General features: G+C 42.5%; 2 protein-coding genes across 3 annotated transcripts in view; one reads left to right on the top strand and one right to left on the bottom strand.

The window, feature by feature from the left end:
- The window catches only part of COL4A1 (collagen type IV alpha 1 chain), a 116,279-nt gene extending 92,351 nt beyond the window's left edge, over nucleotides 1-23,928 (bottom strand). The window contains exon 1 of the mRNA XM_056499189.1: nucleotides 23,845-23,928. Within this exon, the coding sequence (XP_056355164.1) occupies nucleotides 23,845-23,907 (63 nt within the window). The 5' untranslated portion in view covers nucleotides 23,908-23,928. The remainder of the gene's footprint in view (nucleotides 1-23,844) is intronic.
- A 170-nt stretch (nucleotides 23,929-24,098) lies between these two features.
- Nucleotides 24,099-24,904, top strand: part of COL4A2 (collagen type IV alpha 2 chain) — a 136,092-nt gene continuing 135,286 nt past the window's right edge. Inside the window, exons 1-3 of one of the 2 annotated variants that reach the window (XM_056499171.1) lie at nucleotides 24,099-24,187; nucleotides 24,513-24,616; nucleotides 24,754-24,814. In XM_056499171.1, coding sequence (XP_056355146.1) covers nucleotides 24,573-24,616; nucleotides 24,754-24,814 — 105 coding nt within the window. In that variant the 5' untranslated portion in view covers nucleotides 24,099-24,187; nucleotides 24,513-24,572. The other variant, XM_056499179.1, reaches the window with a different exon arrangement.

The raw sequence follows: 24,904 nt of genomic DNA, 5'->3' as shown, positions 1-24,904 counted from the left end.
CGTGAGGGAATGAACCCAGGAGATGTACCTTGTCCTGGATGTTCCAGCTTTATTTCAGGTCTAGGTGTGAAGTTTTCATTTCTTCTCTATCATATTTCATGTATTTCAGTACTGCACCAAATTAACAGGGCATGGCTACAGGCACGCTTGCAATAAATGCATTATCCAAATCACCCACTAATTAATAAAATAAATAACTCTTTTAATTCAAAACACAGAAGCAGATGGGTTTGCTCCAGAATCAGTTTGCCCACCAAAAAGCCCCATTCCTTTGAGGTAAGATCAGATAATGATGGTTAGTCTAGGAGGCTGTATGATCTCAAAGCTTATTTAGTGTGTAAATTCTCAAGCAGTCATCATTTGTTCCACAGTAAAGACCCATTTAGTGAAAAAACAAAAACAAAAACAAAACAAAACAAAACCAAAAAAAAAAAAAAAAAAAAAACAAAAAAAAAACACACAAAAAAAAAAAAGTCCAATGGGAACTTACTTGCCTGTTTTTGGTTATTGGGAAGACTTTCATTGATATTCCTGGCTTGGCATATTTTTTCCACTGTACACAAAGATGACAAAGGTCATGCAATAGCATTTAAAATTTCTCATAGAACATAAATGAATCATGACTCATCCATGGGTACAGCACGTCCTTTATTTTTTCTCTCAAGTAAGAGATAGTACCAAGTTTTTGTTTGCAGCTGCACGAATGGAATATGAAAGATATATATCCCTGAACATATGTTTCTAAAATTCACAGTGGAACAGTTGTACTCAAGTTTTCAAAACTGAGCATACACAAGGCAGTCTGGAAGAACATCAGTAATCTTCAACAGTAAACATCTAGTGACGCATATGTCCAACATGTTGCAATACAAGAGATTAAGACAAAAGCCATCTTCAATTAACAGATCAGCAGTGGTATCTGACCATTAGTCTTCCAAGCATTAGTCACATTTGGTCAGCATAACAAGGTTGCAAATATTAGGGCTCCCATATGTTATGCCTCCACTTGACTCCCATCATCTTAGTCACCCTTGCACCCTCCCTTGTGTCCATGCTGTCTCCCTCATCCCCACAGCAGCTCCAGGGTCCTCTCTCAGGGAACAGAGGGATAAAAGAGCCTTTCTTCTGTCCCCTGCTTTCTTTGAGGTCAGAAACATGGCAGCCACTCCAAACAGAAATGGGTTTATCCTGCCCAGACAGGGGCCCCTTGTCTCCCACCTGCCTATAGCCAAAGCAATGTAGGGGAGGGAGAGCACAGCACCAGCACCAAGGGCATCCAGACTTCCAAAAGAGCTCCTTTGCCATAGCCATCAGCCAGCTGGGCACAGCTGCTTCCTCTCTAATCTTCAATTCCAGTGATTTAAGATAAAATTTTTCTCACATGCAGTTCCCTGCTGGAAAATGCATTTGCCTTAAGCTTTAGGAGCAATCATCATCAGCCTCACCTGACATTGATGCTCCTGGCTCATCAAACACACTGAGAGGCACAGAATTTCATTTATTGCACGAGATCAATTACCACTGTACTAACTTATTAACTGAAGAAAAGGGGAAAAAAAAGGGGGCAATGAAATATTCTACATCTACAGCCTTAGGTAGCTTTCATCTGCTGAAGCAATTTTGTGCTTCATAAATCAAGTTGTATATTTAACCACCTTAGGTTAATCTGTATCAGGGAGCACAGCAGAGGCAGGGTGGACATTTTGGCCAACCTTTCAGCTTCAAGTATTCAATCTCCTGCCTTCCAGCCCACACTGAGGCTCACCCTGCTGTCCTCAGGCAGGCAGAAGTTACAGTATTATGAAAGAGCCGAGGCAACAAGGCAGAAACACAAGCTAATTTCTGTTATGTCGTGAAAAGTTTTGTTTAGTACAGACATGAATTAAATTGGCAGATTAATTTAATAGAGCAGAACAGAAGAGTGAAAAGCATGACAGCTCGCGTTCCATTTCTGTGTGACACAGAGCTGCCCCTATTAACTTCAAATTATCTCCTTTTATGGGCTCCAACCTTTCTGTAATTTTCACAACTGTAGCTGGATGACGGGTTAAATACTCGGAAGAACGCAAGAATGTTTTTTTTCTGCAGCCAGCACAGAGAGGGGAATCGCTGAACTCGCTGCTGCTGTAAAACAGGAAACTGTGTTTTGGGTGCATCTGATTCACAGTGCTTCCCACCATCACCCTTACACAGACAGGGTTTGCTCCCCAGCCCCTGAGCCATGGAGGGAACTGGAACCTCTACCAGTGCTCTTGTTTCCAGCTTCCCACCTGTTTATTCTAACACACTCATACTTCTTTAAAAAACCTTCCCCAAATTCATATGCCTATGGTTCAAAACAAGTTACTGAGAATCTTTATTGTACAACTGTACTCACCCTTCCACTCTCCCATAACAAAACCAGAATGAAAAGCTCCACAGCTATGGAAGCATTTCCACAGCTTTTCAAAATCAAAATATCCTTGACTATCAGACAGGTGTGCTAGTTCAAGCCTACAAATCAAATCAACTACAAACACTCCTTTTTCTGTGTCCTTACCAGTACAGCACAATGTGCTTGGCATAAGCAGTGGCCAGGCTGGATGCTCTCTCCATCTATCACCTGAACTGCTGGGAAGGATACTGGGCAGTGAAATGTCTCTCCCTCCCTTGTTTCTCCCTTTGATACAATCAAAGGCAGACAGCTGAGAATCCAGTCTCTTCACAACACCAGAGCCCAGCACTGGGAGCAAGTGGTATAGAGAGCTCATTAAAGCTCAAGAGTATATCCACAAAACAAATAGTCAGAGGAAAGCAGCAAAGCAGGAGCCTACACAAAGGCATCCTTTCTCTCCTCATCTGCAGGAGCCATCTCTCACCTACAAAAGCAACTCTGCCTGCACTATTGTGCCTGGAAGTTTTAACTTTCTCTGCCATTTTTTCATCTAAATACAGAATAGAGCTCAAACTACAGAGGTGAGGAGGTTCAGTGAAACAAAGAAATCATTTGCATTTAACTGGGGTTATCCAAAGCTCAGGCCTCTAAAAACAGTTTTAGAAGCATCTGCTCTTCAAAAGACCCTGTTTCTGTGAAATGCCTTTCAGGCCCAAATGTCCTGCATCTCAGTGAAATGGGGCCTATACAAGATTCAGATATTGACTTAAATATATAGAAAAATTTTAATTGAGCAATAATCCATTTTAATACTGAAATTCATTTATAACTTTCCTGAAAAAGCAAATGCATGGCACTGTAGTACTGAGGTGCCATACTCCTCCCTTGGGATATACTTTACTCCATAGAATACCACTTGGGATTCAAAGTAACAGTTTACAGGTGAGTGATTAATACTTTATCTGTACAATATTTTTGCTTGATTTTTCCCTCAATTATGCAGGTCCAGCAGAAGTGAGGTGAGAGAGAGGAAGGGTGTTGACAAGTTTTGTAATCCTTGCTGGTCCATCTAAACCAGGTGCCTGAAAATGGAAGTAGACATTTCAATGCCACTTTGACCTACTTTGTATGTCAATAAATAAATAACCGGAAGCAACACTCGTGCTTTCTCCTTGTGGCATTGTCCAACCAAAACTGAACAGGCCTGGCCAGATCCCCAGCCAGGATGAGTGATCACCAGTCCTGCCCATCTGCACACAGCTCTTCTGGGGTGGCAGGACTGAGGACAGAAGCCATGGTCACCCCTCAAGGCCATATCCCACTGCTGGCAAGCTGGACAAACCACTTGGCCAGTCCAGAGCCTGCTCCTTCTGATCAGTTCTGCACTTCAAAAAAGATAGGAATGGAATTTTACAGATTCCTGAGCATCACAATAAATATCTTCATCTTCTGCTTCCAATGTATGCTTATTTTTTAATTCTTCTTTCTCTAACATATAAAATCCATTGATAGTACAAAACTTTTATTTTAAAAATTAATGTCACACAAAACCATTGCACATACAGTGCCCTGAAGAACAGCTGAAAGAATTACCATGTAAGAAACACCATAATAAAAGGAAGACAAAGTTTGTGTATTGCAGAAGTCTTAATCTAGGCATCTACCTATTTCTTATCACCTACAATCAGCACTGTTCTGTGGTGAAAATTAGACATATCTGCTAACAAATATATGTACTACCTCACTATACAGATACCCCAGACTTTGGTAGAAATAAAGCGTAACCCTCAGCACACACATTTATGCACAGGCATCTCTTGCTATGAAATTGTGAATGGAAAATTAGAAGCAAAGAAGCTAAAGGCAGAGCTAATAACACAGATGTACATTAGCAGTCTGAGTCTAAGAATGTAAACCTCCTTAGGGTGAAAACAAGATTGGCATTATATTGGCATTACTTCATTTTAGTACTGTTTCTTAATCTGTATATCTAATTCCTCACATAAAGCTTGACTTTGTGCTAAATAAGAAAGGCCTTTGCACTACACCAGCAGGCTCTGTCCATTTTACAAAGAGGGAACATCCATTTATTTCATCTAAAGGTCAAAAGTGAAATGCCTTTGGGAGATCCCATGCAACCTTAAAATAAAAGTCACATTCCTAAACTCCAAACTATCTAGAATGCAACACAATGTCATTATTATTCCTTTGAAAATGTTAGACAATTGATCATTTATATAAAAAGCAAAACTCTTTAAAAAGAACCACTCCTAAAAACCAATGAAATATGAACAGTGAGAATTTTAAATCTTGCTGTTCAAGAAGTACAACTTATTTTCCTTGCAGTTTTATGCATTATGGAAGTCATAACACCCATAAATGTTTAAAAGATGTGATGTAATCCTAGTATTTGTTCACTTTGAATAAAAGGAAAACAATTCTTATTCAAACACCAACAAAGCAGCCAATCCCAGAATTCCTCAAACTTTTTAGAGATTTTTAGTAGACTATGTTTATGCCATGATACCTACCTGCAACTATACATCAATATTTACTGACCTCATTTAGCAAAATCAGATCCAGTGGAGCAGGAACTTCTGGCTATCAGATTTCTTACAGCTTCCTTCCTCATTTCTAAGTCTTAGTACAATCTTAAGCTCAATGTTCAAAATCTAAGCTAAAGCTCACTGAAATAGCAGGTAGCTTTTTAGTTCTTTTGAGCTTCAAAATTATTGAATGTGCAAGCTATAAAACACCTGCTGCAATATTACACTCAAACTTACTAATTTTTTCCCTTCTACTGTACTTCAGTTTATTAGCAGATTGAAAATTACACATTTCTATAAAACTACATCACACCACTTATCCAACTTCACAGCATCAAATCACTTCATTCAGAAAAGGCACATCATTAACTTTTTGGACAACTTAAGGCCTTTTATTTTAATAACTGCCACTTTGAACAGATAATTAGAACTACCTGCCAGTACACTGTGTGGTTAATACATGTGTAATGCACACCAGGTTTATGATTGCTTTCGAGGTGCTCACTGCCATCAGCAGATGCCTGGGGCAACCTGCTACCAGCAGTGCATAAAAGGCACCATGTGTAGGAGGACATGTCTTGTCACAGTGCCAATGCTGATCTTCTGAAAGATACTCTCTAAGGAGAAACATGCTTAGGAAAGCCTCAAGTTTTACACAGTTAACAGTAATACACAATTTTCTGCTACCAAAGATAATTCGAAACAGGTTGCCAAAACCTGCATAAGGCCTAAAAATAACCATACTGCTGTTTCACCACTGCTTCACCTGATTCTCATAGATTATATCATTCTCCAGTTGTTTCCACACAGCTTTTAGCTAGTTTGAAAAGCTCCATACTCGTGACATAGAAAGCAGATTTGCAAGGAAGTCCTGCAGCATCGACCTTTTTATTTTCTCGATTTTAAATGTAGGAGACAAACACAACACAGAACCCTGCCACAGCAAAAGCCCACTGAACTATTTCCAGGGAAAAAGACAGTTGTTCCATGAACTCTTCCATGTTTTCAGACATATGAATTATATCTGGCAACAGTTCAACAGAAAGGAAGGAGCCCCAAAGGAGGAGCACAGACTAAGCATTTCTAATCAAACAGATTAAGCAGCTGTAAACTGGGAACTCCTGTTCATCAGCAGTTAAAAGCACAGAATACTCAGACACAATGATAACATCAAAATCTGTAGTTTGCTGCCTACTCTTTTCCTACTTAATACAGACAAAGCTTGTAGGCCTGTTAATGTATGTAATGTCAAATGGTTTCATGTGAAGAAAGATGGGCAAGACTAAAACAACAAATACATAGGACTATTAAGGCACAAGAACAAAGAGAAAAAAGATAACAGGTAAGATAAACAGATAGTGTAATTGGAAAGTAACCAATACAGTCAGGTGAAAGACTCTGGGCTGAGAAAATGAGAAGGAAGAAGCAGAAGTGCAGTCTCTTTGGTGGACCAAACTGGATGACACACAGAAAAATCAATTTCCATTTCACCACTGCTTTCAGTAAGTAAGTGTGAAACCTTTCATAAAGGATTTAAAACACCACACCTTCCTCCTGGCCTGAGAAGGTGATGGAATAACTGAAAGCAGCAGGGAACTGGTACCTCTCATCACAAACTCTGTGACATAGCTACCTTTCATAACCTCAGGCTTGGGGGAAACAATGTCTTTCTTGTAAGAGTCAAAATGGAAAAATAATTACATTTTATGTTTTTTAACAACTTACTTGGCTCTTTGAATTAATTTTGTAGGTTTTAAATCTACAATCTTCTCCTTCCAAGGTAAAGCAAGTTAGGAAATGCAAATTAAGGGTGTTCTGTGAAAGCTCCATCCAAGCCTGCACTGAGCAGAAGGTTCCTTTCTTCTCAAGCAGCTTTTTTTGCTCTGCAGGCTGCAGTCATTAAATTAGTGCTGCTCTGAGGCAACCCAAGCCCTCCACAGCAGCCTGGCCTGGCCAAGTCACATCACCCCATCTGCAGCATTCCCCAGCCTGGCAAGCCACAGCAAGAGCCCTGGTAGAGAACATCTATCCTTTCTGAAAATAGGTGTGAGCTGTGAGAGAGCATGGCTATCCCAGCCCTACTCAGACCCATTTAATATGGGGAGTGTGAAATCTCAGCACTAGGCTCTGCAATCCTAAAGCAGACTGCCTGCATGTCTGCTGCTTGGTTGCTGCTGTAGTGGAGGATGCACAGAGGTGATGCACAGACAACTGCACAGATATTTCCTGGTTAAGGCAGCTGACTGGTGCCCTGGAGAATGGGATCCAACTTCTTCCTCTCCCATGAAGTCAGCTGAAGACACCACACAAATCATTTCCACACTTTTCACAGGCAGTCACTAATTACACATTCCCCATTTTTTCTACATGTTTAATGTTGGATCTTTTCTCAAACAAAAATCTCCAAGTCCTGGCTCCAGCTGAAACTGCTGTGTTAAAAGCAGACTATGAAATGTTACTGAATGCTAATTTTTGATATTATCTTCTCCAGGCTTCCTCTCCCAAAGAGCCATCAAATAAATAGCCATTAAATCTTTAGGAAAGGTTAAATCACCACTCTGGCTTGCACAGACAGAATGGGATGAAAAAATTGAGTGCAGCAATACACTGCCTGTTTCCTTTTGGGGAGTATGCATATAAAAATCAGCACATGCTTTCTCAAAACATTCAGGTATTACTGTGATAAATGCCATAGGAAGTTCATGAGAAGCTGACTGCATTTATTCTGCCTTCAAAGCACAACTTGATTATTAGATCTTAAGTAAGAAACAAGTCCAGGAAGTGAAGAGTAGGGCAAAAATTCCTGCATCTTCCCTTGCTCAGCGAGCACATTCTGTTCCATGTATTGAACAAGACGTGATCCTGTGAAATCCATCAAGCAATTAAAACTAGAATGATGCAAAAGGGGCCCATGTTTAGGTTGCACAGAGCTTGACAATGAAAACAGAATATTCCTTAAGCATTTTCTCTGTTGGAAGACACATTAATATGTCAGCACATGGCCAGAGGTGAGAAGGCAGTGCATTTGACTACACATCATGCATTAACTGGCCACTGCCCCTCCATGTGCATGGGACAGAGACAAAGCAAGGCTGCAGCTTGCAGCAGCCAGTTAACAGCTGGCAGTGGCCAGAAGGTCAGCCCCAGTCTCCTCCAGCCCTGCTCCAGGTCAGCCCAGCTCTGAGGTGAAAGCACACCTTGAAGCTGTGGTTAGCAGAGTTTCTGAGCACAGCTCCATCCCTGCTGCTGCTCACAGCTGTGGTCTGGCCCTGCTCCTGCTGCCTGTCCCTGCCAGCCCTTCCAGAGCCAGCTCTGGGAACCAGCTGGGCTCACAGCACAGCCAGCACTGACATCCATGAGAAACAGGAGTGGAAATGTCTCTCCTGGCAGCCCTGTGGGACACAGCCACTCCAGCATCAGCCAGCAAGTCAGTCCAACCTACCTCCCTATCCTGCTAAATTAATCACAAAACGTTTACAACAGAGACCAAAAACCTTCACTGCCAATACCTCACTGCTGTGGTGAACTGTGCTCCTAATCCTACCACATGGCAGCACAGAGGCTTGCTCAGAAGGCTGCTTGTTCTTATTCCTCTTCAGGGAGATCTTTTTCCCCACCAGTGGGTCCTACAATACTTATACACTGCTACCTGATACTACTGGGGCAAGGAGCTGACAGTGTCTGGGAGTTCTCCTATTCAACTCCACATGGAGAATTGTCTCCAAGCAAAACACAGTGCTCACAAAAGTCAAGTCACATCCATCCCTCACTTAATAATCACATTTATATTTCAATGTCTTTTTTCTGGCTATCTGAAAAACATTGCATTTTCAACACAAAATGGAAGTGAAGTCAACTGATGGATGCTTGCTGCACATTTCCATCTCAATTTCTGTATTTCAGCACATGAAAACAGAAAAATTTATTTTCAATATGATATTTGTAAGTGTATTTAAGGCAGGTAAAGTATTTAAGTGTTCACCAAAAACTACAAGTAGTGAGGAGAATGAAGAACAGAAGCTGTCTGTGCACTTCCTAAAATAGACCGACACAAACTTTTCTAAATAAAAAACACCCAGGGATGCCTAAAATTTTTGGGATTAGGTGTAGTTTTCATGCCTTTTATTCTGGAACTCTACATTTACCTCACCCATTCTTCCACTGGTGGAGCTCACATCAAGTATCCCTGAGAGACAAAGTACTACAGTATACAGATGTGCCTATTTTGGAAGCAGTTGGATCACTTTTCCCTACGAGGTCAGGGTTTTCAGACCAAAAGAATAGCTCTACTGTTTGTTATCCAGCTGAGAACAGCCTGGGTTCCCTGCCTTGTTCAGTGCTGTAAATTTAACTGTAAAGAATAAAATCAGTCCCCCCTAATTTCAATTAGCAGTAAAGGAAGAGGAGAACAGGTAATATACCCTCCTATAATGACACTAAACTTTTTACTGTTATTTACAACAATCCAAAGCTTATCATTGTTTGGCAAGCCTTTCCTTTATTCATTTACTTCATTTCCCCTTCTTTCACTGGACAGGAATTCCATGTGAAACTGGAAAAAAAATTAAAAAGTTAAAATTTCCATTTCCAAAAGACCATTTTTAATCATTAAAATGAATTTATATGGAGATCTTGGCTGTTTTTACCTCATAAAGCACTGGTGGGCATCATAAGGTGTGCAGATTTAATGCTATTCTCTCTTACTACTTTTATTTGCCTCCTCTACCTTTACTCATTTAAATAACTCTGTGAATACTTGCCTGTTCTGGTGGAAAAAACAAGATTTTTCTATTTTGAGGTCCTAAGCAGAAACAATTTAGAAAATATGCTTTTAAATATAATGTAATTATTTTGTGCTCCAAGAGGATCAGAGAGACAAAGCCAAAACCACTGGATGGAAATCCCAAATTAATCTGGTACACTATCCTGAATCCATCACAAGATTCCTCTTGATCATTTGTCTTTTTTCCCATTCTGATATTTAGCCTCTGTATTTAAAGTTTTTGTCTCTGTGGTTACTGCAGAAACACCTAAAATGAGAGCAGCAAGTGCCAATACAGGAAAAAACTTGGCAACCCAGAGTTAGGTCATAAGGGCCAGTGCTGCCAACTTTTGAGTGTGTGAACACCTTTTATTCCTGAAGCTGATGATACTGCTAAATAAATCTTCAATCTCCACCAAATTCATTTTTATTACATACTTTCAAGCTTTGTATAATCCCCATCACAGAATATCACACACTTATCTCTTACTTTGGATATCAGGAGGTTTTGCTCTCCTTCCTTACTTCACTTTCAGGATAGGGAGACACAGGGAAGCTAAAAATACTGCCTTAGGGCTGCCAAAGCAGCCTGTGGCAAAACAGGGACTGGATTTCTGCTCCACACGTGAACCCAGCCACACTCCTCTGCAGCTGCAGTGGGTAATACTGCCTGCAACAATTCCCTCAGCCCCCAGAGCAGCTCCAAGCTGGGCAGGAGTGAGATAAGCAGGGAACAGCATTAGGGAGCAGAGATCCACCCTGAGAGAACCCTTTCCATGCACCAAAGGGAAGAGGGAATGGAACCAAGCTGGTACTAGACCAAGCTCCCTACAAATATGCCAGATTCACCCCTTCAGGCTGCAGGACCTGAACCTGTTTGCCATTCTGCCTGTAGCAGAGAAAGCAGTAGGTGTGCAGCAGGAGGGGAACCACTGGAGATACAACACTGCACTGGAACCTTCAGGTGAAAAATGACAGCCCTCAGGGGGTTTGTGGCACATGGTCTAGGTCCAGAGGCAACACTGGAGACCCACTTCTGAAACACACTCCACCTCTGGACAGGATGCAATGTCCATACCTGCATATCTAAAAAGCTCTGATGAACATGTCAGTGAAAAAAGTGAGAAAGTAACCTGAAAGAACAGAAAAACCCCCACCATTTTATTTTACCACTGAATCAGAATACAGGCTATGACAATTTTATTGGCAAGGGAAAAGACATTCTTGAATAAGAGTTGGAACTCTTATTCTTCTTTGATTATCTATCAAGATCCAGGGCCCTCATACGTGAGAGCTCTCCACAGGCTTTAAACATGTTTGGGAGAGTGGGAAGGAGGGTATCACACTTTTCAGGTAACTGCTTATCAAAATGAGGTTTTATCAATTATGCATAATGCATCTCTCAGTCCTAAAATGAGTGAGCCATGCTAGATATGTTTGCATGAAATGAATGATAAAATACTTTTGAATATTACATGTAATACTGAGGGGGTTCTGCTAGCACATACTTCCATGAGTAGGCACCAGTGGCATATGTCTATAACAGAGAAAAAATGATTGCAGAAACAAGTATGTGCATAGGTACTTTACTATAATAAAAATAAAGGAGATGCTTCTGGTAAAAAATCTTAGTCAAGACACAAATATGCCAATACACAACAGCATATTTTGCACAGGACTGAGAATAGTACAGATTGCAGTGTACAGGAATTGTGTTTGGCTGATACTGCAGGTTCCAAAATGAAGTTGTTTATTCAAACTATTTATAGTTTCAGAAAAAAATCTGATAAATATAAGTGCAGTGGTAATACATTTTCATTACTCTAGCAATTGCTTTACTGCCTATTCTAAGACAAAAATACATAATAAGCATTTCTTTTGCATTTTTGTCCAATTTTTTTCTTTCCAGTATTTCTTGATAAGGCCTGAAAAAAAACCAAAAAACAAAAACAAAACACACACAAAAAAAGCCATCCTTCACTCCTTTTGAAATTGCCTGGGTTTTTTTTTTTTTTTTGCTTTTTTTTCTCCTCCCAAAAGAAAGCCCATATGTATTCCTGCATTTCACCCAGATTCTAAATGCTGTGATCTGTACCAACTGTCAGTTGTCCTTAAAAAATAGAAATAATAAACCTGCTGGGCAGAGCTGAAAAATTTTTGGGCTTCAGTCAAGCTCACATACTTCAGTCAAGCTCACTCACATCTCTGTCCTGCAATCACCTCTGGTCTAAAAGACCATTAAGTAATCCATCTCCTTGGCAATGTTAAGAGTTACAACAAGGAGAAAAACTTAGGATACCAAGAAATACATCCTCCACCTTTAAAGGTAGCTTGAAGTGTTCACTTAACAGTGGGAAAAATTAAGCCAAACTATACAAAAAAGGCTGTCTTGTACTCTACTGGTAACATTCTAGAGGATGTCTCTTTGTTAATGTCTTTATTATTTTCAAAAATCAAAACTCTTTGATGACTCATCTGAGAGCCTGAGGAGACACTTTTCCCGTGGTAATTTACCCTGATCACACCACCTCAGTAGTTTCTCACCCATCAACACATCCAGAAGCTTTTAATGGCTTCTCTACATTAGACAAAAGCATATATTTTCATGTCCTATATTTTAATTGACTGAGTTTTTAGGAAATGATGATAGGCTCATCATCACTAAGCCCCAACAATGGAACAAGCATGAAAAAATAATTATAGACATGACATTTTGGATTTTCAGTTTGGGGAACAGGGCAAAGCTGGTTATAAAAGAGGAAAAGAGGCACAGAACATTTACTAGCCTCTGTTTTCCATCTGCAGGCCTGTCAAAATAAAATCATCCTCAGACAACCAAGCCGATGAAACTCATTTTTATTCTGCTGATCAAGACCACTAACATACTTCTCAGCATGTAATAATTCTTCAGTGACAAAAATAATTTCTCGTGCCATAAGTAAATTGTTGAAAAACCTTAAGAGTTAGAAAAGACACATAGATCTTACAGACATTTTCTGGCTTTTTTACAGCTTGTTTCCTCCCTCTTCTCATGGCCTGTAGGCTTTCAAGAAGATTAAACTGGCACTGCTCTGGCTCCCTACTGCAGTCAGCTGGAGAGCTTCAAAAGGCAACTTCAGGAAGGGATGGAGCAGTTCAAGCTCTCCTGGAGAGCAAACCTCTCCAGTCCCAGCAGGACAGGCAGTGATGGACTCTCACTGGACATCCTTGAGCTCACAGGAAGAGATGAAGGGTCTGACATGGGATGTAGAGCCCACCAGCTGTACATCCCCTGCCCTCCCATGGGATGGGCAGTGGGTTCTGCTGCTCCTCCTGCAGGAGCACATCCCTGCTGCTGGCCAGTCCAAGCCTCAGCAGATTCAAATGCAGGTGCTGACAGCAGGTAGAACACAAATCATGTTCATTCACCTTCAAGGCTTAATGTGTAGGAGGCACCAGCCAGGAAAGAAAAGATGGCATATCTCTTCCATACACCACAGTAAAGCAGGTTAGGGAGCAGGCTGAAGCACCATCTGTCCCCCAGGGAGCACAGCACACACAGGAGGGCACAGGGGAATGGCAAAGTGTAGCTTTGGCCTTACCCTGACAGTACACTTAGAAATTATTCACCCAGCTGCTGCCTCAGCACTTCATCATAATGCAAAGACTCCTTTACAGTCCCACCTTCCCAAACAAAGGCAGGGAAAGAACAGTCTAAAGAAGCTGATGGCTTCTCCAAAAACAGACCCAGTCTTACACTTAATGCTCCACCAAATAATTCCTGTAGCCAGTCAGGTATTAAAGCATCAGCACCAAAATTGAGTCAAATACTAATTCCTATCAATTATATCACTTGATATTGGGCTATCAGCATAATAACAATTGGTACTTAGGGAAACACACAAATCACTATCCATCATCAGTGACAACTATGAGATAGGTTCATTATGAATGTACACCCTAACTTTGCCTTTAGCATAGTGTGACTCAGATTTTAAAAATGCAACTTCCATCTAATACTATAAATCTAAGCACAGGAATTCTGCACTTTATACCTTCAAACACAGCAAACAATAGTCACAAAAAACAGATTACACACAAACTTACAAATTCTGTTTCAATGAGTGGTTTTGAACAAAAGCTTTACATTTTGTCTAACGTAATAGAAATTTGTCAGTTGTCCTCAGGTGCAAAAAACTCATATAAGAGGCTCATGTTTTAAGCACATCACAACATTCAATTATTTTCAGGAGTACCTCATACAATAACATGTGCAACTTTGCAAAAAATCTCATTCTGTTTTCGAGACTGATTTGATATGATTTATAGATCTCTGGATCCAGAACTATGAAATATTTTTCTAGACAGCTGAACCACATTTATCAGAAAAGCAGGGGTATTAACCAAAACAATACCCAACATGACATAACCACATATGCAGCCTCCCATATCAATCAATTTCACAATTTCCCCTGGACAATACAGACACACACTTGTGCCATGTGCAAACCCATCCCATGTAATTGCCCATTACCCTTCCAATCATGGCACACATCTGAGAGGGCCCAGGGAGGGAAACACAGAACTTTGCACATTTTGGCCATGAAATGTTCAGACTTTAATCCATGATGTTGAATGGGGATTTACAAAAAACAAAGAATTGCTTGTAAACCATGTGTGGTACAGGATAACAGTCCAACTAAAATAAAGCTGAGCTCAACAGAAGACACTCACTACACAGACTGTTTTGGCATTGCATTAAATTCTGCATGCTGTTCTATTTTGCAAGTCAAATTGGTTATAGTTAATTATAACCAACAGGGCACTATTAAAATAAAGGATATTCATGTATTGACATTGAACAAATATAAAAAGTCTTCTGCTGAAATAGAGTCCAGACATGCATGTCTGTCAATGCACAGATGTGTCTTATAGTGTGTGAGCAACTAAAGTTGTGCACAGAATTGTTAATTTGCAAATTCTGGACCAAAACCATAATGTGCTCATTACACAGGGACCATGTAAATGCCATCTCAGGCCCTAACACAGGGTTGGTTAATCTTGATAATATCCTACTTGTGTTTTGCACAGTTGCATTTTCTGCAGGCCTGGCAGCATCCAAAGCAGTGTATCTAGAGGACCAGCCCTTTTCCTCTGGCTTTCACACTGACAAATCAATTCTGGCACCAGCAGCTCCTGTGGTATTGATGAGAAAGTTTTTTTAACTGCAAGGAAGGCATTTAGAATAAACATCTTTCAGTAGGTGTATATTTTAGTGTGTGTATTACCTTTGCAAAGGCTGTGGGAACACAAAATAGGTATAAGGCAATCACTTGCTAGGCTTGCTCCCTTAAAGATTTTATTTGAAGGCTAAAAGGAAAATGTGACTCTTATAATGACAGCACACAGAAGCATTCTCACAGAACAATCTCTCTAATTTTTGACCTATCCAGTTTTTTGGCTTTGTCCTGTCACCATCATCTTTGGTCTTCTTAATACTCCAGAAAAAATTCTTTCCACATTCATCTTTGACTACTCTAAAAATCAATTAAAGGAAGCTGAAATTATTAGCAACTCTAATAATTAGCAAATTATTAGAGGAAATGAGTCTGCACCTGGCAGGGCAGAGGGCACTGAACTACAATCTCTACAAGGTCAGCAGCTGCCTGTCTGCTCATCTCAGGGGCTGCCATTCAAAGCTTTTCCATGCTTATGACACATCCAGTCTATTTGAAATCACAAGCTCTGTCCCAACCAAGCACATAATTCCTGGAAAATGCATCAGAAATCAGCATCCACTGTTTGTCTGACCAGTGTGAATCAGAGTACATTTTCTAAAGCATGTTCCCAGAAAGATGGATCTCCTTTTCTGCATGATTTGAGCTATTATTTTGGCATCCTCAAGGGCGTGAGCCGAGACATTATTTAACCCAGTGACTTTAGGCACTGGTACAACATTTGCTGGATCACCAAGGTCCATACTGGGAAGTAAGTTTTAAAATAGCAATAGAAAGTCACAGACAGTAGGATTACATTGCGTAAGAATTAACAGCACCAGAATCCATGTCTAAGTCCTCTCCCAGCTGGTATTTACCAGCAGCAATCACAGAACAGCCCCTCTCAGGCTGGAACTGCCAGCTGGAGGGTGCCCACAACTGTGGCAGTGGCCAGGAACAAGAGCCAGCTCCCACTGCTGTTGTCCAGCTAAGCAAAACTAAGTGCAGGGCTCTAGCACTTAGTTCTTTCCCTTTTCCCTGGCCTTTTTTCTTGCCCTGCTTTCTACTTTGGCCCCTGTAGATACATCATGCAGCCTTGACTCCTTAGAATCACTGTGCCACAAAAAAAAAAAAAAAAAAAAAAAAAAAAAACACTAAACATGATGAAAACACAGACTTCCTAGGATAATGTTAAGCTTTCTACTTTCTTCTCACTTTCGTTTATGCCTCTTGCTATTCCCTGCTTTTCTCTGAAAGTGTCCATGTCAATTCCAAAAAATGCAGCTGTTCTTAACAAAGATACAGCCCCAGTCAATACACTTCAGCTAAAAAATAAGTTTCAATAAAAAGTTACTCATAATTTTTCCCAAGTAAAGCTGTTACATTACAAGCATCTACATAACTTTAGCCTACCTTGCCTATTCTAACAAACTGCTAAAAACACATGTGTGTTTACAGCTAAAAAAGTCTTCTGAGTTTTGGCCACAATTAGTGCTTGCACATGTATCTTTGCTTTACAGCAGCCAGAACTCATCCTTTTTTTATTCTGCTAGCAGATAACTGACTTACCATTGCCATAAAAGGGACAAGCTTCAAGTGCAATATGAAAATTCCTGGAATGCTTGAATCTACCCTCATGTAGCTGATTTTTTTTCCCTTAATGTGTGCACTATGAATACAAGCTATTAATGAACTAATTTCTCTTAAAACTTTTGTTCTAATTCTTTACAGCCCCATCAGTCCATACCAGTATAATTTTTCAGCCTTATTTGGATTTCATTACAATCTTAGTATTTGTTTCAATGCTTTTAGATTAACAAATGTTTCAACAGAAGTCTTCAGTAGACTAGAAAACAAGTTTTCTTGCACTAGATAAATAACTGGACTAATAAGTCCAAAAGACTTACAATATCTAGTCAGCACATAGTTATCCAGTGAAAATGGGCTACTTTGTTCTATCCCTTAGCTACAACTGAAACATTTATCATGACAAAGAGAAAAAAATAAAAGAGCCTTTCTCATTCTGATTTCTGTATACTAAACTAAGAACCCCATAAATCATCTGCTAAAAGAGAACCAGCGAACAAAACAATTTATTTTCCACTAAGTTAGTGATTATTTACATGAAAGATTGCATACTTTAATATAATAATGTTCTTTAATAAGGTATATGTTATTTACAGATAAGATAATTAATAGTTTGTACCATGCTTCAGTCTTCTATAAAAAAAACTACATCTCTTCTGAATGCAAATGACCAAACTCACTTGATATTTAAATAAAGTATTCTAGTATTTCCTACCAACCTCAGTGTATTAAACTAACTATTGGATTTACTTTATAACTCATAATTTCTTCTGCTGGCTCCCTCTCAGATGTCTTAAAAACCTGCATGCCAAAATGTGGTCTCTCTGTCACTGCTACAAGCAGATGAAAGCCACAAAAAGATGAAAGAAACTTAATCATTACTTTGCAATTTATTTACTCTACACACTTGACAGCACTTTGAATTTTGTCCTTCACATTGTTCTGTTGAAGCAGCACACCCTTCCTCAGACCCTGCAAGAAAGGCTGTCTGCCAGCAGCTGCAAAGGTGAAGGCAGCGGATGCACACGGAGAGAAAAAAGCAAAGGAAAGGAGGGGAACAGAGTATGGTTAGTGATTCTCCTCAATCCACACAAAGAAACCCTTTAGCTTACAAGAAATTCCTTAAAAGTAGCTGAATAACTCTGTTAAACACACATTTGATAAATTAAATTGGCACATGAATGGAAAATCCTATGCAATTTATTTCAGACCATGTGCGAGAACAGTGTTCTTTAGGTATGAAGGTAACATTAAAAAAAAAAAAGTCAAGAAGGAAACCTATCCTTTTCCAGCTCTTCTTTGGCTTCCCTCCTTTCAATTTTGGACATGTCCCTTTTATTATGAGGCTGTAAGGCAAGCCAAGCCAAAAAAAGGGAACTTTTTTGCTGGCTGTGAGGCTGACTCATCTCCACCCAGGCAGATTCCCAAGCTGCTGGGTCCCACAGCACCTGCTGTCTGCACCCAGGCCTCAGCACCTTGCACAGAACTGCACTGATGCCACTGAAATACCCCAGCACAGGTATAAAAGCAGGGCTACAATTCTCATTGGAACCCCTAAGTACAGGTTTTCAGATGCTTGATAACTTGGCAAATCAGAGATGAAAAGGGGTGGTTCCTATCACCACCACATAAACATCTAAGCTAAGAAGAGCTAATGTAACATTAAGGCTTGCAATTTTTTTGCCCGTGTTGGAAATATAATGAAAGCACACAACATTTAGAGGTTTCCTAAAAAATACATATTTGAGATATTTTGAGATGTCAAAGTGGTAAAAAGTGAGCCCTTAGCTTAACAGGGTATAGTAGAAGTACAAGGGACTGGAAGCTGAAGTTCTTTTGAAAATATACACTGTACTTTTTTTTTTTTTCAATTTAGAAAGTTTATTCAAGCTCCTCCTTCTGTAAGAGGATATGTCAGAGATAAAGGAAGATTAAACAGTCAGCTTTTTCATCCTATAACTGTTTGCACATGTCAGAGGGTAAAAATGGACTAGTTTTTTGCACTAATACTCTTTATGAAGAATAAATTCGCCTGTTTCTATACTGTAACTCACCACAGATTACAAAAGCATAATGGCATTAATGATATTTTTACTTGTCCTATATTTTACTGACACATTGTCCAAGACACTTGAAGAGTTAATGCCACATACTTTCCTGATGTATTAAATCACCAAGAATAATTCCAGCCAGTCACAACACAAAGAAATCAAAAATTTATCTTCCCACACACATCATTACATTGCAGCAGTATTTCACACCTTCAACTGCTCACTAAATCCACAGGTTGCTCTTCCATTCAGGTCATACCCATTCAGGTCATAGCCCATGCCCAAATTGTTCTCTTTGATCAAATCTTGCAAAGTGTTAAGGTGTTAAGTGTTTATGATGGGAAAGTCAGCGGAAATTCTGGGAAGGGTGTACTATGTAACTTTCAAACACTGATGAAGTAAGTCAATTTATTCTTGTGTAGAGGTTGTTGAATCTTCCTTTGTTTAGTCTAGTTCTATAAAAAGAACAATATTCCTAAGCCTGTCCCTAAAGAAGGTTTCTGACATTTTAGAACAATGGTCTTAGCTGCCTGCAGCAGCTGTGCTACATTGCTCTACATAATCAGGGCAACAGACAGAATATACATCCAGCATAGCCTCAGGCATTACACAAGTTATATCCAGGAATATAAACACCAAGCAGACAGGTTGCAATGAAACATTGCAGTAGTCCTGCAGGCATTTCATGCAAACACCCAGGAGCACAGATTGTACAGCTGGGGATAACAGCCCATGAAGGCACTTGTGGATGCTGACACTCAACAGGCTCAGAATCTGTGTCACCAACACAGCTGGCAGCAGCAGGTGTGTGTTTCCAAAATATCCTGCCCTTCTCTCCCACCTCCAGCACCCCATGCCATGATGCTGTAGAAGTGGCCAGAGGGAGAGGGGAACTGGCAGAAAGGACAACAGGTATAAAGACATTCCTCTGGGAGCAAGGAGTCACCAGGCCTGTCCCCTCGCCCCCAGAAGTGCCCATGCATTTTTCTGTACATACACATTGAGTAATAATCCCCCCACTGCTGGGACAGGTGAACCCATGCCCACCACTCCTCCACTTCCCCAGCAAGCACTGCTGGCCACAAGCTGGAAGGCCACCCTCCTGCCCATGCTCTCATGACCCTCTCTGGTGCACCCTCAGCCACCTTGGGAGTTTATACCTCTTCCTGACAAGGCATCTTGCCCCAACAGGAGGAAAAGGGAGCACTGCACTTACCTTCTTCAGACTCCCACACCCCACCATAGCCTGGCAGGGGCAACCAAACCCATTTCCTGTTTTTCCCTGAAGCCTTCTAGCCTGAGAGGAGCTTCACTCATTAGAAATCATTTGGTCTAATTGATCATTAAAAAATCAATCTCCCCTTCTGGCCATATTTTTGGAACCAGAGTGACCAAATCTCCCTCCTGTATTAACACTTGCCAGGATTTATTAAATGTGCTCTTGATATTGGCAAGCCCTTGAGGACATTCAGGAGCAAGGGTGTCAGATGACTTCAGGGAATAGCATCTCAGCATCAAAGACATGGCAGCCCTAGGCATGAACTGCTGCAGAAGGCAGCTGCCCAACCCTGCCCTACTTCATTAGTAAAAGCACACCCAAGTAAAGTGCTACCAGTGATTCAGACTCAGTCATACAACTTCTCTTCAACCACATGCCAAAAGCCCAGGTCATTCTTTTCATCTGCTGCTCTTGGTTTACATGCCCTGTACATCTCCATCTCAGTAAATCACATTTTTAATGAAAAGAGAATAGAACAGTTGGTCAGATTACTTGGAAGCAATTATATGCCTTTTGCTTTTGGCTTCTAACTGCATGTGTCAGAATGCACATACAATGTAAGAACAGGAGAGGTAATGCAAGGAAGGCATGAGGACACAGCAGAGCTGTCTCTGCCTGGCCACATACAGGACCACTCTTTATACAGGGACAGGAACCTCCTGGCCTCCCACCAGTTTGACATCTCCAGTTGCCACCACACTCTCAGCTCAAGCAGCACTAGTGGAATCAGCATTGCCCTTGTGGAAAAATTTATGCATGCTTTTATCACTGTTCTGGCATGCCTTTCCCTATTAGCTCCATGGAGCTTGCTTTCAGCTCTGTCCCAGCACCAAGACTAAAAGCAGAAAAGGAGATTGGTTGGGACAGAATGCTAAGCCACTGCTGAGCAGTGGTAGCCAGGAGAGCTCCTCCATTCCACCAATGTCTACCTGACAGCCAGTCCACTTGTGTGGAAGGTGACTCAACCCAGGGCTCAAGAGCAGCAGATCTCACTCCACTGCATGCAGCACAAAGACCAGCATTGCAGCAGCAGTACCCAAACATGACAAGGTACCCAAACATGAAACATTTCCATGGCACTGTCTGCTCTCAAACAAGCAGTACTAATGTTAAGAAACAGACTTTCTCCAAAGGAAATGGCAGCATGAAGAGTGTCAGAAATGAGAGCCCCTGCAGAGACCCATCAAAACAAGCTTCTCCTGTGACCATCTCATGGGAGCACTCTTTTTCTTCCATTATAATTGATCGAGATAAAGAAGACTAAACTTCCAGCGCCACATCTGGAGGCACCTCATGGTGCCACATTAAAACCAGCAGGAGCTGCAACGGAGCAGCTCCCTGTTTCTGCACTGAGGCACGTGACTGTGACAGTAGCTGGCTCAGGGCTGGCTTTGCTACGTCAAATGCCTCTGTCAGAGCAGCCGTTCCAAATCTCCTTCTATGTATTTAATCACAGATATGTCAGAGATAAAAACAATTTTTCACTGTGTCAGCCCTGACATACTGCAGAATCACTATCACCAGCACAGCCTGAGCTGCTCCTGCCACACTTGTGCTCACAGGCACGGATGGGCTCAAGCCTAGAACAACCATGATGCACATACAAAGAAACATTTACTGTGAGGGTGACTAAGTGCTGACACAGGTTGCCTAGAGGGGTTGAGCAGTCTCCATCCTTGAACATATTCAAAACTCAGTGGCACACAGCATTAAGCAACCTGCTGTAGCTGTCCCTGCTCTGAGCAGGGAGCTGGACTAGAAGATCTCCAAGGTGTCCACCAGCCTCATCAATTCTGTGATGAAGGCCACAGTACAATTAAGGAGACTGTGGCTGCACAACTGCCATTAAAAAAAAACTTTTAAAAAATTAAAATAAATAAAATTTTTAAAAGACTAGCCACTAAAAGCTACTTTGGGGGAAAAAGGAACCAGCATGTTATTTTTTTCCTGCAGAAAAGTGGTTGCTCCATTCAGCCTATTGCAATAAGTACTGCTGCAGTCTTTCCTATCACACAATCTTCTGCTAATACAACTACTCTTTAAATGTAAACAGTGGGAGCACGTTCATCTGAGGACAATGTGAGCACTGGGTCAGCTCTGCCAGCTCTCCAACAGCAGAAGAGCTGCTGCCCAGCTGTAGAGTGCTTCACACCACGCTGCCACAATCATGCACAGGCATCAGCCCAGCTCAAGAACCTCCAAAGAGCAGCCTCTCCATCACCTCTTGTGTGGCTGCTAGTGACAGGCAGCAGTGTGGGGCTGGGGGCAATGCCTGCAGAACTGAATTGATTGAAAGGCCACCCATGGACAGCTGAAATTTTATCCAAGGCAACAGAACTGCAAGGAGCTCAACCTCCACTGCATACTTGTGTTTACTGGTGGCACTGATGAGGAACTGCATATCTGCAGTCAGCTTAATACACAAAGAAGAGTTTATTATTGTAATAGCTTCATAATGTAATTAAAAGCTTCAGGTTACATTTTAAGAAATCTTGATTTTAATGGAATAATTTATCCAGCACATGCTGGACGTTTCTAGGACACAGCCTCTTCACAGTTGCTACAGAAGACCTCAAATTGAACAACTGATACTAAAGTTTGTATCTTCTTTTAATCAGGACCTCATCCATACATAGCGTTGTCTTTAATTGACAGTCACGGTTTACCCAGTGACTTCACTTTACAGCACAAGGTGGGAAGGTATCTCACAGATAGGTATTTTATCTCTAAAAATACCTAATTCAGAACTCAAATGTAAATAATTTACTTCAAAATACCCTAATTAATTAAAAATAATTATAACCTTAAGGGAATACCGTTTTATCAGCTTAATATCAAGTGAAGGGTGAACTGCCTAAGAGGATTCACCACTGAGTGATTTATTGCAATTACAGTAAGCCTGATGTTATCAACCTAGGAGCAACAGACAAGACATCAGACGTTCAGTACATTGCTTACTTCAGTTGATTCAATACATATATATGGTCCCATTGGTCACACAGAAGTATCAAAATTCATTATAGGACTTAATTTCATCTGAAATTAAGCAGAAAAGCTTAAAATAACCCTTTCCCACACCTCCACTGTTAATTGAAATATTAGTACAAGATCTTACATTTCTAGAAGGAAGCATGACAAAAAGCCATGTGTCTGCAGCTACTGACAAGTTTTCTGCACTCGTGAATTTCACTAATACAGTATCAACCGAGCCAAAATCGAGGAAACAAGAAGACACAAAAAGATAACCTATTTCAAATTATTGTGTCAACTGCTCTTTACTTAGACGTACAGAAGGAACAGCCCAAATACTTCAGGAGCGCCAGGAAAGAGAGCCCTTTAGACTTAAGGACAGCTAATAGCTATTATCACAGTGATAAAATTAGCTCCCTTAGCAAAACTTTCAGACTACTTGCATGCTTTCGATTTTAGTCTATGCCACAATCTAGTTCCATCCGGAAAGATGCCAAAATTCGACTTTAACCATTAACATTAGGATCCTTCCCAGTCCCCAGCCTACTGCCCATCGCGGGGGTCAAAGGCAGAGTGCACAGCACTTTGAATCCAAGCAGCCAACTCTAAACTATAGTTAATATAATATTGGGTTTTTTTACTTTTTAAATTATTGTTATTTTTTACCGTGGAAACACAGCTCACTACTTTCCAGTGCCGGGTGGGTGCGTGCTTTCTGTTGCCTCCCCAGGCAGCGGCGCTCCGTGCCGGGCGGTGGGAGAGCGCTGCGGGGTCGGACCCGCCGCCATCCCCGCGCCGTGCCGGCAGCGGAGCCCGGGAGCGCCGGGGCAGCGGAGCCGGGGAGCACCCGGGGCAGCGGAGCCGGGAAGCGCCGGGGCAGCGGAGCCGGGGAGCCCCCGGAGCAGCGCAGCCCGGGGAGCGCCCGGAGCAACGCGCATCGCGCCAAGCGCACCTGGCCGCCCCAGCGCGGAGGCCCCGCGCCCACCCCGTGGCTCCGCGTCCCGTCCCGTCCCGTCCCGCTCTCCCCGTGAGCGGGTCCCGCGTGTGCGCAGCCCGAAGGAGCCGCCCCCGCGTACTCACCGCGGCGGACACGGCGCTGAGCTCGGCGCTCAGCAGCAGCCCGAAGCCCAGCCAGAGCCGCATGCTGCCGCGCTCCGCTCCGCGCCGTCGGTGCCTGGGCGGCGGGGCGCCGCCGACTCAGAGTGGGGCTCCGCGGGGCCGGCCCCACATGCGCGTCCCTTCCCTCCGTGGCGGCCGCGGCGCCTGCACTGCCTCGGGGGCGAAGGACTCGACTCGCCGTACGCGATGGGCGGTGGCAGCCCCCCCTCTCCTCCCCTCCGGGCGGGGACCCTGGGAGGGCGCAACCTCGCCCGCTGCCGTTCGCCGCTGGCCGCAGTTCTTCCGCCTCCTCGTCCCCGGCGGGGTTTGTGATGGGCCGCGGGGGGCGCGGGCGGAGAGGGAGGCGCGCCGCCCGCTCGCCGCGCACGGCCGGGGCCGCCCGGGAGGGCACGGTACGGCAGCGCGGCGGAGCGGAGCGGAGCGGAGCGGCGGCGGAAGGGCCGGGGGCGCCGGCTCTGGCTCTGGCTCGGCTCTGCACGGCCCGTCGGGTCCGCGCCCGGCAGCACGGGCTCCGTGCGCCGCAGCCCCGCTGCCCCGAGCGCAGCCCGGCCCGCCCGCCGGGGCCGCTCCCCGCTCCGGCACCTCCGGCGGGGGAGCGGCGGGACAGCGGGCTCTTCTCTGCCTTGCAGGGGTGGCCGTCCGGCGGGAGGGAGCCCTGAGCCGAGCCCCCGGCCGGGGAAGGAGCGAAAATGGACATCGCGCAGCTTCCCAGTGCACGTATTTTCCTTTGTCAGTAAGTAATTCCGCTCGGTAGGCTTTTGGAAATAACTTTTTTAAAGTCGTATTGTCACCTTTAACTGCAGAGCGTTATCACGTGCTTGTTTTGCACTACCTTAAAACAGTATCGTCCTTATTCGCCTTTCCTTGCAGGAATACGGGGCTTTTGCTGATCCTGATGGAAGTTGTGCTGTCAGCCGTCAAAGTAGACGCTGTAAGTAAAACATCTTCTGACTTTTACTAAGGAGAGAAGAGGAGGAAAAAGTAGTTTCCTTGGTACCCATAAGTGAGGAACTGCGTTTTC

This window comes from Oenanthe melanoleuca, chromosome 1, assembly GCF_029582105.1.
Source record: "Oenanthe melanoleuca isolate GR-GAL-2019-014 chromosome 1, OMel1.0, whole genome shotgun sequence".
NCBI lineage: Eukaryota > Metazoa > Chordata > Aves > Passeriformes > Muscicapidae > Oenanthe > Oenanthe melanoleuca.
This window is presented reverse-complemented; position numbering and strand designations above follow the sequence as displayed.